Source organism: Ascidiella aspersa, chromosome 9, assembly GCF_963924565.1.
Source record: "Ascidiella aspersa chromosome 9, kaAscAspe10.2, whole genome shotgun sequence".
Taxonomy (NCBI): Eukaryota; Metazoa; Chordata; class Ascidiacea; order Phlebobranchia; family Ascidiidae; genus Ascidiella; species Ascidiella aspersa.
Genome location: NC_139455.1, coordinates 22,996,226 through 23,008,785, shown reverse-complemented (window position 1 = coordinate 23,008,785; position 12,560 = coordinate 22,996,226). Strand labels below are relative to the sequence as shown.

Genomic DNA, 12,560 nt, shown 5'->3' with positions numbered 1-12,560 from the left:
ATTTGACTCAGAATCAAGTATTCAAAAGGAATCAATAAAACACTGTTTATTAATTTTAGTCCAATAAAAAAAAAACTGGACACTCTGTCTCAGAACAATAAGTATTTTAAAAAATGTGAAAAACCCTAAAAATCTTGGCTCGAAACAATGTTTTTTAGTATTCTATGTTTGGCGGTCGACTGAGATTGTCACAGTTGAGTGCGTTCTATACAAATACACTCTCTTGTTAAATCCCTTGACAACAAAACGTGTGAACACATAAACGTTTTTATAGTGGAATTTCTAGGGTAAACTTCCCCAAAATAGAGTTAGTTGCTCAACAAATATGGCCGCATGAAAGAATAGTATTTGTTTCCATGTTGGATGAACAATGTCGGATCTAAACAGCGACGTGAATTCGAATTTCACGCAAAGTGAAAATAACTGCGATGACGATTCAAAGCTGTTCAAAGAGGAAATTTTGGCTCACCAAGCAAAGGCATTAGTGCCGTTGATAGAGGATGTTGCCAAGTGGTTAACAAAAGTTTTAGGTAATTTAAGAATTAAAAAAAATTGCCACTAGTGTAATTTTAACAACATTAGATCAAAATTTATTAATAATTATGACAGTGAAATGGAATGACAAAAATGAGGATTTTAGGATTTTTAGTTTGTATGTTACTCTAAAATAGTATCAATTTACAATATTTTGAGCTTTGCAACCCCATGTTTAACTTGTTAAACTATTGTAGGAAACATGCATAATTCACACTGTCACGGCATCAGTGTTATTCTGAGTATTAGATAATGCTGAAATAAAACATAAAATTAAGCATATAACAGCGTTCTAATTGGTGATTTAGAATTATTTTAACAGTTTTGTAATGGCTAAAGTCAATGGATTGACTTAGGTGCACTTAAGTCATTGTTTACAAATGACCAAGGTTGAAAGGAAGTATTTTCTCGGGTATTTTTTTATGAAATTGTGCTGTTTATCCAAATCTTTACACATAAATTTTAAAATGACTTGTTTACAACACTGCATTTTAATGGCGATATCTCTTTGCTCATTAGGTAGAAACATCTCATCGGATAACTTTTTCGAGCAGCTGCAAACTGGTTCAGTTCTATGTGAACTTGCGTCGTCACTATTTCATCAGTTCATCGCAAACTCGAGCCCTAATGTAACGCATCGCCGACCCGCTTCTGCCCACAGCTCGAGCAAATCTGTTAGTGCTTTGAGGGGCCGAAGACCTGCAACCTCACAAACAGTGCGAACAGGTATATATTCTTTAAATTTTTTAAGAGGCTGTCCAACCCGACACCTAAGTTTAAATCAACACTAACGGGTGTAGGTAAAAGAGCGATCTAGTCAAACAGCCTAGATGCACCTCCTGAAGTTATTTACCCGACTAACAAAGTTATTTTGAACTCAATCAATAAAAAAAATGTATTGATGCAAGCTTAAAAGAGCGATACATTTAAATAACCAATCCAAATTATTATCGATGCACCAACATCAAACTGAAAACCGCATATACACTTTTGGATGAGTCAGCTGTTTTTTTAATAGATGCAAAAATATTTTCTTATCACGGCATAATGGTTGTAGTAAGACATAAGAAATATTCAAAGCTCGATGTTGAAAAAAAATATAGAGTTATTCAAATTGTTTAAAATGATACCAACCTACTTCTGTATGGTCTTTGATGCTATACATTCTTGCTATATATTTTTTTTTCATAAAAAAAATACTAATTTTTTAATTAAATATCCAACAGTTTATAAAGTGTTGCTGTGCTTTTATTTCAAATTTAGTGTGACTTGTAAACAATACCTTTTTAAAATGTAATTGTAAGATATACTTATAGTGTCTGTAAAGTAAACATGTAAAGATCAATAATTTCACATGTTTTTTATGTTTTGTTTTAAAGCAAAGTACAACACGATTCCCAAGCCTCCGGTTTATAGAGCCAATGCTCAACCTGGATCGTTTTTAGCTCGAGATAATGCTGCAAACTTCATAAACTGGTGTCAGCTGCTTGGTGTGGATAATTCCTGTCTGTTTGAATCTGAGGGATTAGGTCTGTATAACACAGTGTTTAATTGCACTAATTTTAAAATATTTACACTGAGCTTGTTATTAAACTTTTGCAATTTTTTTTAATTAAAATTCATGCAGGTAAATAAGTTAAATAAACCATAGCTTAACTTTAAAAAATAATTTTATTCATTTTTTGGAAGTTGAAAGTTGTCCCTGATTAAATTTATTGCATTTGTTTTGAATCTTTTGTTAGATTTGTTTTTTATATTGATCTACATCTAATGAAAGGCCATTTATTGTCTGTCACTCCCTTGAACAATTATGTTTAGGCACTTTTTGTTCCCTATGATAGTACAAAAGACATTCAGTTTCAAATACAGGACTTTAAATAAAATTGTGCTTTTCATTTTTTTTAGTTTTACAAAAAGAACCAAGAAACGTTGTGCTTTGCTTGCTTGAGGTTGCAAGAAAAGCTTACAGGTAATTCAGCATTGTATATTTATAATGTATTTTGAGTGTGGTGAATACAATAATTTGAATGGCAGTCAATAATACTATTTTATTTAGATGTGGACTTAGCGCACCAGACATTATTTCACTTGAGGAAGAAATTGAGAAAGAGGATTTCTTACTTTATTCTTCGCCAAGTGTTAGTATTCCATCTTCACCAAAGAAAAGGAAAAAGGTCAAGTTTTTTCTTTACATAAGTTTTAGTATTCCAACTGTTGCATTTACATCAATTAGACGGCCGAAACGTTGCTAATGGTTTGTCAAATAGGTATTGATTTTTACTTTGCTGAATATAATATCGATTTTTCACAAACAGGGCTTTAAAACTGTTTCTAGGAAAAGTTGGCATAGATTTGACTGCTGAGTCTAATTTTTGTCTATTTCTTTTAATTTATTTTTAAGAAACCTCCCCAAAGCCGCTCATGACAAGAATACAACATAAACCTGTGTTTTTTTTTCAATGTAGGCTTTAGAGTTGGACGATGCTGTTCATGTGATAACAGACGGTGCTCCGTTTGAAGGACAAATAACCATTGAAAGGATTGGAGAAGGGCGCTACAAGATTAATGGAAAAGTTGTCTTCATCAGGGTAAAAAATACATGTTGATTTTAAAATATACTTCAATTTACGATTAAACTTGTTTTTTTTTCTTTCTGCTGTGAACGTCAGACGAAATAGTACAATTTCATATTCGAACACTGGCCACATAATAGTTTTCTTAACTGCTATAGCGGTCTTTACTTTGCTACCAAGGCAAATGTGCTCATCAGATTTTCTGCAGAACATGAAATTGCAATCCAAAAATATGTTTTTGTTTACCCAAACGACCTAATTTAACCAAATTACATTGAACCATGATAATCAAAAACTAAAATATTTTTTTAATTTAAAAATTGTTGCTTTTGTAATCAATTGCCTAGTCAGAATAACCATGTTTATTGTTTAACCGAGCAATTAAACTTGTGATCAATTCCCTTCCCAAGATGCTACACAGTCAAATTGGTAAGAAAACAATAAATGTTAAACCAAATATTTTTAAGGCACTAATGGTAAATCAATGTTCAAATGCAATCATTAATATTTTAAGCAGTGCAATATGAATATTCTGTTCAGCTTATCGAAAAGTGCCGTTGAGTTTTTTTAATTTCAAGCTGTGCAGGATTACAACCAACAATCCATTCCACGAGCGAATCCTACTATGCGTAACTGAAAAATTATTCAAGCGCTAAAACTTTTATATACTGTTGCTGCCAGGCATTGTTTTAATTGTAAAATTGTTCCACCGGAAATATTTTATTAAACTATCAAAGTTTAGGCAATATTATTGCAACTATGGCCAAAAAAGTATATATATATATATAAAAAAAAAAAATGATTCGAGGAAAACAGCACAAACATCCGATAAGCAAAAAATGCGAAAAAAAGAGGCTGCAGCTAAAACTTTGGGATCAAAAAAATTTTCTTAGTTTAACAAAGCTTATTGATTTGTTGAATTATATGGAAGATTTGTTAAATGTTAAATGGGGTGATCAGGTGGGCCATTGTAACGGAAAATTGAATTGAATTCTCGGCAAGCTTTCGCACAACCTTGCTTCATCAGGTCAAAATAGATAAAGCTTTTTATTAGACTTCATAAAAAAAACAGCATTAACGCATCATATTGAAACTAAATTGTTTTATGTGCAAAAATAACCTTCCCCGCAGATGCTTCACGATCAAGGCGAAAAAACAAGTCTATTGCCCTGAGGAAAATTGCCAGAATAGGTGGTCGAAACGTTAATTTAAAAAATATTGCCGCAAGAACAGTTCAACAATTAGAACAACGCCTGGCAGCAACAATATATTCATCTATAGTTCATAGGCAAAAAATAATCTCCTAGTTTCGCTTTTCTCGGTAAGCATGCAATCAGGTTCGTGCAAAAGACTTAAGTCGTACAGCGCGAGTGCAAAAGATAGAGAAAAAACGAGGCTGCATAACGTTGTGATCAATCATCTTCCCGCAGATGCTTCACGGTCGACACGTTATGGTTCGTGTTGGTGGGGGCTGGGACACCCTGGAACACTTCCTAATCACCCACGACCCCCGGCGCTTCGTGCCCCAGATCACCTCGAAGAGGGTCTGCGAACGTCTCAGCAAAAGCGCCAGATCGCGTCAGCAACAAAAGAAGCAGCATTGTGACGTATTGGCGAGGATAAACGCTAATTCACTAGTCGCTCTTAAGCACAATAAGAGCTACTTTGTACCACTGACTGGTCGCTATCAGAGCACCAATGCTTCGGAATGCGATCAAAAGTAGGCTTTATGGGTTGTTACTAGTCTCGTTTTGCGTCTAACTTCCACCTCCCGCCGTTATGTTTCTGAGTATTTTAAATTGCAAACCGTTTTTTACCACAAACTAGGTTTAATGGGTTGTTACTTGTAATGTCCGATAATGTCGGGTCGTAGCCGATGCCCTAAGCTAAGTAGCGAAACTTTTTCTATTTGGGTACGCCATAAAATGGCAACAACTGTCCCAGGGGCACCAAACGTTTTTTTCACAAAGGACGGAAAATTATAAGTGAGCCTGAAGGTCGATATTTTGTCGATGTTGTTTAACTTGATTGTTATATTGAAAAAAACACACAAAAGTTGTTTAGTTTAACAACTTATTTAAAATTTAGTTTGCTTTAGACAAACATTTTCGCTGATGGATGATTATATTTTGGCTTATTTAGGGCAATATGCCGCTGACCAGAAAAGCAAAAAACTTTAGTCCGGAGTTTGGTGTCCCCTTGAATAGCCTCTAAAAATACAAAATTTAGTCAAAAATTAGGCGTAGTTTCGTGCTTATCTATGTAATTGTGGTTAGCTATATACCGATGCTAAGTTGTAGTATCGGTACTCGTCCGATACTAGGGTGGTATCGCTGCCGATCGCAACATTTTTTCTCCTAAATATCGAATATCGGAATAAAAGGTTAAGTATCGGACATTCCTATAGGCGAGCATGTGTCTATTCGCATATGCGTAATCGTGTATGTCTGTGCATGGATGTGTACATGTTTCTACCTGGTAGATTGTTTATCTGTTATCACTATACGTGTTATTTAACTGTAAATGTCCACAGTGTAAAAAATTGTTTAAAAATCCCTAAAAACTCATATGTTATTTCGACTCCGAGCCGCTTTTAAAAATCCATATTGTTCCACTGCCTTATTTCGGTTAACCCATATAACGCCCAAAAATGCTAACTTTGTTGTGCATCAAATTCGGATATTCTGCTCTTTTTCAATTCCGGCGCCTATTCCGTTTTGTTGTGTGTTTCTTGGCAAAGTTGTTTTATTTCCTCATAACTTCACCGTGCGTCTTTGTTTGTAACAATGCCCTTTGTTTTTACTTTTTTCAATCTTAACAAGTGTCACGAAGAAATTACTCGTATAAACCCCGCCCACCGTTTTTTTAAACCCTTACAAACGACGCCCTCTGTTCAACTTAGGGTATGGATGTGTATTGAGTGCCCTTAAAAAAACAAAAAACAACAGAAAATGTCCTTTCTTTGCTTAATTATTGGAAGTATGAATTAAAGCAGTGGTTCCCAACCGGGGTGCCGCTCAAGGGTGTCGAGACATATTTCAACTACCTACACTTTCGTATTCCAATTTTTGCTCTGTTGGGGAGCTTCTTAATACAATTTTGATGTACGATTGGAGTTAAACAATTTCAGATTGTTGTTCTGCCTTGTGTACAGTAGATGTGTAGTGTTTCAAATTAGCAGGGGTGCGGTAAACTATTTTTTTTAATTTTTTTTAAGGCCATAAAAAAGGTTGGGAACCACTGAATTTAACTGTGGCTGTAATTTTTCCCCACTTTAGTATTCAACCGTCGTTCTTGCGCGATAGAAATTAAATCGAAATTAAATCGAAATTTTGCTTTCCATAATATGGTCTACCTTGTGTTTTTATCAACTTCCCACTAATTTTAGGCTCTACATTTTATTCTGTTTCCTGCGTGTTTTTCAATGTTACATCATTGTGTGTCGTTCTTTGTATTTCCACGGCCTGTTTTACTGAATTTTATTGCATTTTTCTTTTTATTTGTCACCAAAGTTTTTTTTTGGTGACAAAAAAATATCGCCAAACTTATGGTAGCTTTGTGATTGCCGCTATTATCTGATTTTAGCGATCATTTTTACGTTCAATCCTTTGCTTCTAGTATTCTGCTGATTCCTGTTCTGGGTGCTGTTCCTTTGAAATTTTATTCGTTTCTTAAATTGTGCGATATTGCCCAAATGCCAGTGCGAAAAGGTAAAGCTGTGCTACAGTTGTGTTCTAACCAAACTAATTGTTATATCATTTGTGACTCAGGGGTTCTTAAACTTGTGTCCATGGACCCCTTAGGGGCCCGTGTACTAGTTTTAGGGGGTCCGTGAAGCCTAATGGAAATATTGGTGCATATTTATGAAGTAATCGATCAAAGGAAAGAGTTTAATTAAAAATCAAAGATTTTAGAACTCCATGTATTTAGACTCTATTTCACTTTCATATTTTTTGGACCGAAATCAGCATATTTCTAAAGTCTATTTGTATTGTGACGTCATTTTTAAAATGTCTCGCCTACTTTGGTCAACGCGAAGCAAACCAAAATTTTAGGGGTCCGCGGTAATAAGGAAGAACCCCTGTTTTACCTGCATAATACCGACACGCTCATGTTTATATATCCCTTTATACTTCATTGTGACTTACCACTCCACTATGTACCCACTGTGTAATGGCAAAATTTCCTTGACTGGTGCTTTTGTATTATTTATGGTAACCTGTGTAATACAAGATCAACGAGACGTGAACACTTTGTTTGGGTTTATTTTCTCTGTTGACATTAACGTTCAGTCGATACCAGGGCTGCGAAATCAGTTAAAAATAATCCAAGTCCGACTTCGGCCTAATATAAAATTTTGTCGAGTCCCAAGTCCGGCTCTGACTCTACAGCATGTATTGCGCCAATTTACGTAACTTAGGTTAGGCTGATATTCAGCAATCCACTTAAAGGGGTGTCATATTTATTCATCCACTCGCAAAACATGGTTGGAAATTTTTCCACAATATACTATTTCTCCCTTACAATTCACAGTTGGCAGTTTCAAAATTTGATGCTGCGCATGCGATTGTCGAACTCGGGACTCGGGTAGTTTTACGTGGTCTTACTCGAGTCCGACTCTAGCAAAACAAGGAGTACGACTGTGACTCCGCAGCCCTGGTCTTGCCCACACAAAATGATCAAAATATAGTCACCATCGTCAGGGTATAAGCCTATATAGCAAATGAATAAAACGAATTCACAAGTTTTTTAGTTGAACAAGTGCACACTGCACATTAAACTTTTGTGCCACTTTATAAATACAGCAAACAGTCACCAGTAGAAAGAAGGAAACGATTTTTAAGCGTCTGCCTTAAATCGAAACACTTAAATCTTCGCGTGTAATAATAATCTTTAACGACATACTTGGGTACAATACGCACGGATCCTTAATTTAGCTTTATAATTAATTGCAAAGCCAAAAAGGTCGAGTAGATCGACATTATCTTGATATTAGGACGTTTCCATACAAACTTCTATCATCTTCAGATAAAACGACATATTTTTTTAAAAGGCAAAGTTTTACACACAATACGTGTTCCGAATAAAAAAGGAATTTAGAAAACCAAGGTGCTACGTAGGATTCGCAGGATTTTCTTTGTACAGATACATTTAGGAATGCTCATGAAATTATCTTTGGAGATTCTTACACACACAAAACAGATAAACCTATAGCTAAACTGTCCTAATGTTTTTGTTGGTTTTCGGTTCGCAAACGTCCACTCTCCAGCACGCCCACTAGCGTGCTTCTACCAGCACATCGGACGTTCTGGAAGCTTCTCCGAGCAGCAGTAAACGTGACGCTTGAGCCTGCATATGCCGTCGTCGGTAAACCTGGGACACCCTGGCGCATCCCCCCAGTCTGGGTTACCATAATGGTCGGTGTGTCTGAAACACACCCGAGCCGCACGTCCGTTATCATCCTGCCCCACTTCCATCCAGTCATTGTAGCCGTTTGCGTTCGTATCCCTGCGAAAATGTTGGATAGAAGTTATTTCTCAAGTAATCTCATGCACATCCGTACGTAGCATATTACGAACGTTAAGTGACACAAAACCTTAAACTTTTAGATATTTCTCATATCATCACTGGTTTTGCAGTGTCGTAAACAAATCATTTTAAATTGACTTGTCCCAGTCAAGTTATTCGTGAAATAACTTAAGTCCAATTGTCAAGTATTTTCGAGTAAATAACCGTTGTGATTTTTATGTCAAATTAAAGCTTTTCGAATCCGGAAAACGGAAGAGAATGCGATTTGCAATGAATGCAAAGCAAAACACCCACGCAACGTCAAGATTTTACCTTATTGGAGTCCACCTGTCACCATACACGACGCCAGTAATCAAGGGTTCAGATATCGGGCAAATCTTGTGGGAGTAGCACAGTTCACGCTGCTGAGCCTGACAGAAGCTTTCCACTATCGACCAAGTTATGAAGTTGGGATCCAGTATGAAATGATAGATATTGTAGGGGTAGGGCCCTAATGTGGTCGCTGAAAACAAAACAAGTTTTGGAGTTTTCGGGAAACATTTAAAATACTCTGTTAAAGCTTTTGGTAAACGCTTATGATTTTTTGCAGTGAAAAGTAGTAGCCTACTAAATAACGTTTTGTAATAACATGTGTTAAAATAAAATCCTGATGTTTACAACTTAATAAATCGTTAAAAAAAATACATATAACAGTTATAATAATAACAATAACATATATTTAAAAAAAAATATTGGAAGATAATGTACTAACTTGCAGTGTATGGGACTCAGAGGTAAAAGTATAGGCCTAATCATATTTTTACGGAAAGGTACGAAACTTTTTACAAAGAACGTCATAAACTTATATTATAACTGGACGACTAAAATAGTCCCTTCGGAAACTTTGGTTTATCTTACAAAGTTTAAATGCATTTAAGTAAATAGCGGGATAAAATATTTTTTACTGGTACGGCGTTCCGGGCCGTTACGGTGACTTCTAACATTGGTGCTATCAGTTTGTCACTAACCGTGCATTCAAGTTAATATGCAGGATGTCCTCGATATAACATTTACTTTATTTAAGACGTGACTGAGCTCAATATCCATAACCTATAGTTTTGTAATGCAGTTACCAAGACTACAAAATTTACTAGTCCTGGACTCAAAATGTCACAGTGTAAAGTTATACAACTTATTTTCTAATGTGTTTAATCCAAGTCAAGTCTAGGTTAACGAGCAGCAAGTTAACGAATAAAACAAATACATATAAAAATGTAAAAAATAGGCAATTTTCTTCTAAAAATATTTAGCCAAACAAACGACAGAACTAAACATCAAATATTATAAATTGTACAAAGTTAGAATAATATGAACCTCCTTTGAAACAAAGCAAGACAAAAAGTAATTGACAAACAGTCAAGTAATTGACAAACAGTCAAGTAATGGTAAGCGAATTAAGTGGAGGAAAGTTATTTTCTAAGTGTCGCAAATCGTAACAATTAATCCAATATGGTCAAACGAGGTTTATCAGAAGCTTCAAAAATAGCGTAAGCCGTCATTTTAATGCAGGGGTGGGAAACCTTTTTAACAGGGCCAGTTAGGGAATGTAATGCCTAATAAGAGGCCCGCACATCAAATAAACACTAATTCATATTTTCAGCTTTTACTAGAAAAAAGTACCAGCGAATATGACATACCATAGCAGACACACATGCTTGTGAATTCGGAACTAACTTTTCCTACAATTCCAATGACGCCTACTTCTCAGTCAATATGCGTGGCAAAAGTCTGTTACATCATAACCGTGCCAGACAAGTGTAATTATTGCAAAACAATTCTTTGTCGTAACAACTTGCTCAAGTAAAATTTTATGAACAAAGATTGTTTTGTTATAGATGCTTCCCATTCGAGTTCAACTGCATTAGTGTAGCGGTGTAGCCTATGGGTTACATTGCACTTCAAACAGAACACTAAAAGAGCAAAATGTCCAACATGGTGCACACTCAAATGGCCCTGTTTAGGGACAAATTGCTGGAAGAATGTAAAGGGCCGCACAAAAATGGAAAAGGGCACCCCTGTTTTAGTGATTATGTTTTAGTGATTAGTACTAGTACTAAACTGGATTATCACTGGGGCAGCAGAAGACATAAGACTTTAAGGGACAGTTGTCGGGAGCTGTGTTAAATGGTGTGCAGACTCCGATAGTCAAGCCCCATGTAGGGACACCAAAATTTTCATTATGCCTTTGACACACTCGTGATCCACCGGAAACGGTTCCAATTTCGGTCCAGTCGTTGTATTCATCGCTAGGGTAAAATTCATTTGTAAATGTAAAATTCGATGAATAATTGTATGTATACTTATATAGAAAACTGTGTTATTAATATGTGGTGTGACTAAAGACCTTTAAAGCGGTATTTGGCAATGTTGTAGAAATGTCGTTTAAAAATGACTTCAAGTCAAGTTACTACCAAGAGCGAGTCCTGGTCCAATCACGTAATTTCTCTTACATTTCGTGCTAAGCGATATTTCGCAAAAAAATGAAAAAATGACATTAAGAAAGTTATTATTTTTGTTACATTATAATAGTTGAAATAACGCAACTACGTCAAATCATTTGGTAAACGACTCAAGTCCAAGTCATGACAAGTGATTCTCTCCCATATGTTATGTCAAGTCATTGACTTAAGCCATTACAACACGAGTACTTGGTATGTGTACGATAGCTAAACTGCAAAAAGTAGTCCCTATCCAGTCAGGTCTAAGCAAAAAGGTCTACGACAATCAGTGCATTCAAAGGATCAAAAAGTCCGACTTTTAGACTTTGAGGTCTTGGACAATGCACTAATTTGCATTAACAAATGTGCATAAGAAGATTAAGTTTATTTAACAATACTTGACCCAATCAAACCCAAACGCTAACCAGCGCCCTAACCCAAATAATGTGCGATAATTTAATAATTATAACGCTTCAGGCCCCAATACCTCCATTTGTGACGGAATAATCTTAAATACAACGGACGAGAAACCATCTTATGCCCTTTCCGAGTTTGGGCTAAAGAATTATTAAAATAACGCACATTATTTGGGTTAGGATTCGGGTTAGCGTTAGGGTTTAGGTAGGTCAAGTGTTATTAATCCTATCTCATACTTTTTGTTATCTTTTCTGAACTTTTAATGAATATTTTTAATTTATCTTCGCCGGGAGTTTACCTAAAGGTCCAAATCAGTGCATTGCCACGACCTCAAGGTCTAAAAGTCTAGACTTTTCTGCCATTGGATGCCCTGATTGTCGAAGACCTTTTTGCTTAGAAATGCACTGATTTCTAACAGATCGGGTGGGGAAATCTAAAACGTGGTACGTCTGACAATTAAGCTTACAGGACTGGGACCCAGTGGTCGCCGCTGACTGGATCCATCACCGTCAGTGTGTTGCCTGAACAGAACTCCTCGTGCCTGCAAAGATCCCTCCGTCTTTCCAAGCAGTACGAACGAGCCACAGCCCAGGTGAGGTAGGCACCATCCAGTTGTGTAGACACTGAGCAAGGTATTAAGTTATATTTATTATTTCTACGCTTTTGTGACAATTGCCTCTAGGGGAGGCAGTCACATTTTTTTGAGGGATGACATCAAAAAGTTTTTTTTCCTACTTAACTTATATGTACGTAGCTAAAATAGGCAAAAAAAACTTTTTTTATTTTATGTTTCATGGCATTATGTTTTCGTTTGTTAGCATACATTACATATCATACGAATTTCTAACTTTTAGGCTATGGAATAGGTTTGTCCAGTATATATGTACAGCGGATTAAGGCCAATAAATAATCCCGATAATTTTATTTGTTGGGGTACCAAACGGAAGAGTTTTAGTTCACAAATGATGGAGATGAAGTCCAGCTCAAACCTCCGTTCAGTCCAGTTACGTCACTCTTAATCTTAAAAAAA

General features: G+C 35.9%; 1 protein-coding gene across 1 annotated transcript; it reads left to right on the top strand.

Annotated features, from left to right (window-relative positions):
• Positions 1-253: 253 nt before the first annotated feature.
• Positions 254-4,875, top strand: LOC146133665 (growth arrest-specific protein 2-like). Its single transcript, XM_083397407.1, has 7 exons — positions 254-530; positions 1,054-1,260; positions 1,914-2,063; positions 2,440-2,503; positions 2,591-2,708; positions 3,000-3,122; positions 4,538-4,875. The coding sequence occupies exons 1-7, from the start codon at positions 371-373 to the stop codon at positions 4,829-4,831; spliced, it is 1,116 nt and encodes a 371-aa protein (XP_083253533.1). The 5' UTR covers positions 254-370; the 3' UTR covers positions 4,832-4,875.
• Positions 4,876-12,560: the final 7,685 nt, after the last annotated feature.

Bases quoted from the DNA above. Each gene is read 5' to 3' on its own strand.
- LOC146133665 (XM_083397407.1), top strand. From the start codon at position 371: ATGTCGGATCTAAACAGCGACGTGAATTCGAATTTCACGCAAAGTGAA. The intron at 1,261-1,913 runs GTATATATTCTT...TTTGTTTTAAAG, and splicing joins CTCACAAACAGTGCGAACAG to CAAAGTACAACACGATTCCC. The intron at 3,123-4,537 runs GTAAAAAATACA...ATCTTCCCGCAG, and splicing joins GAAAAGTTGTCTTCATCAGG to ATGCTTCACGGTCGACACGT.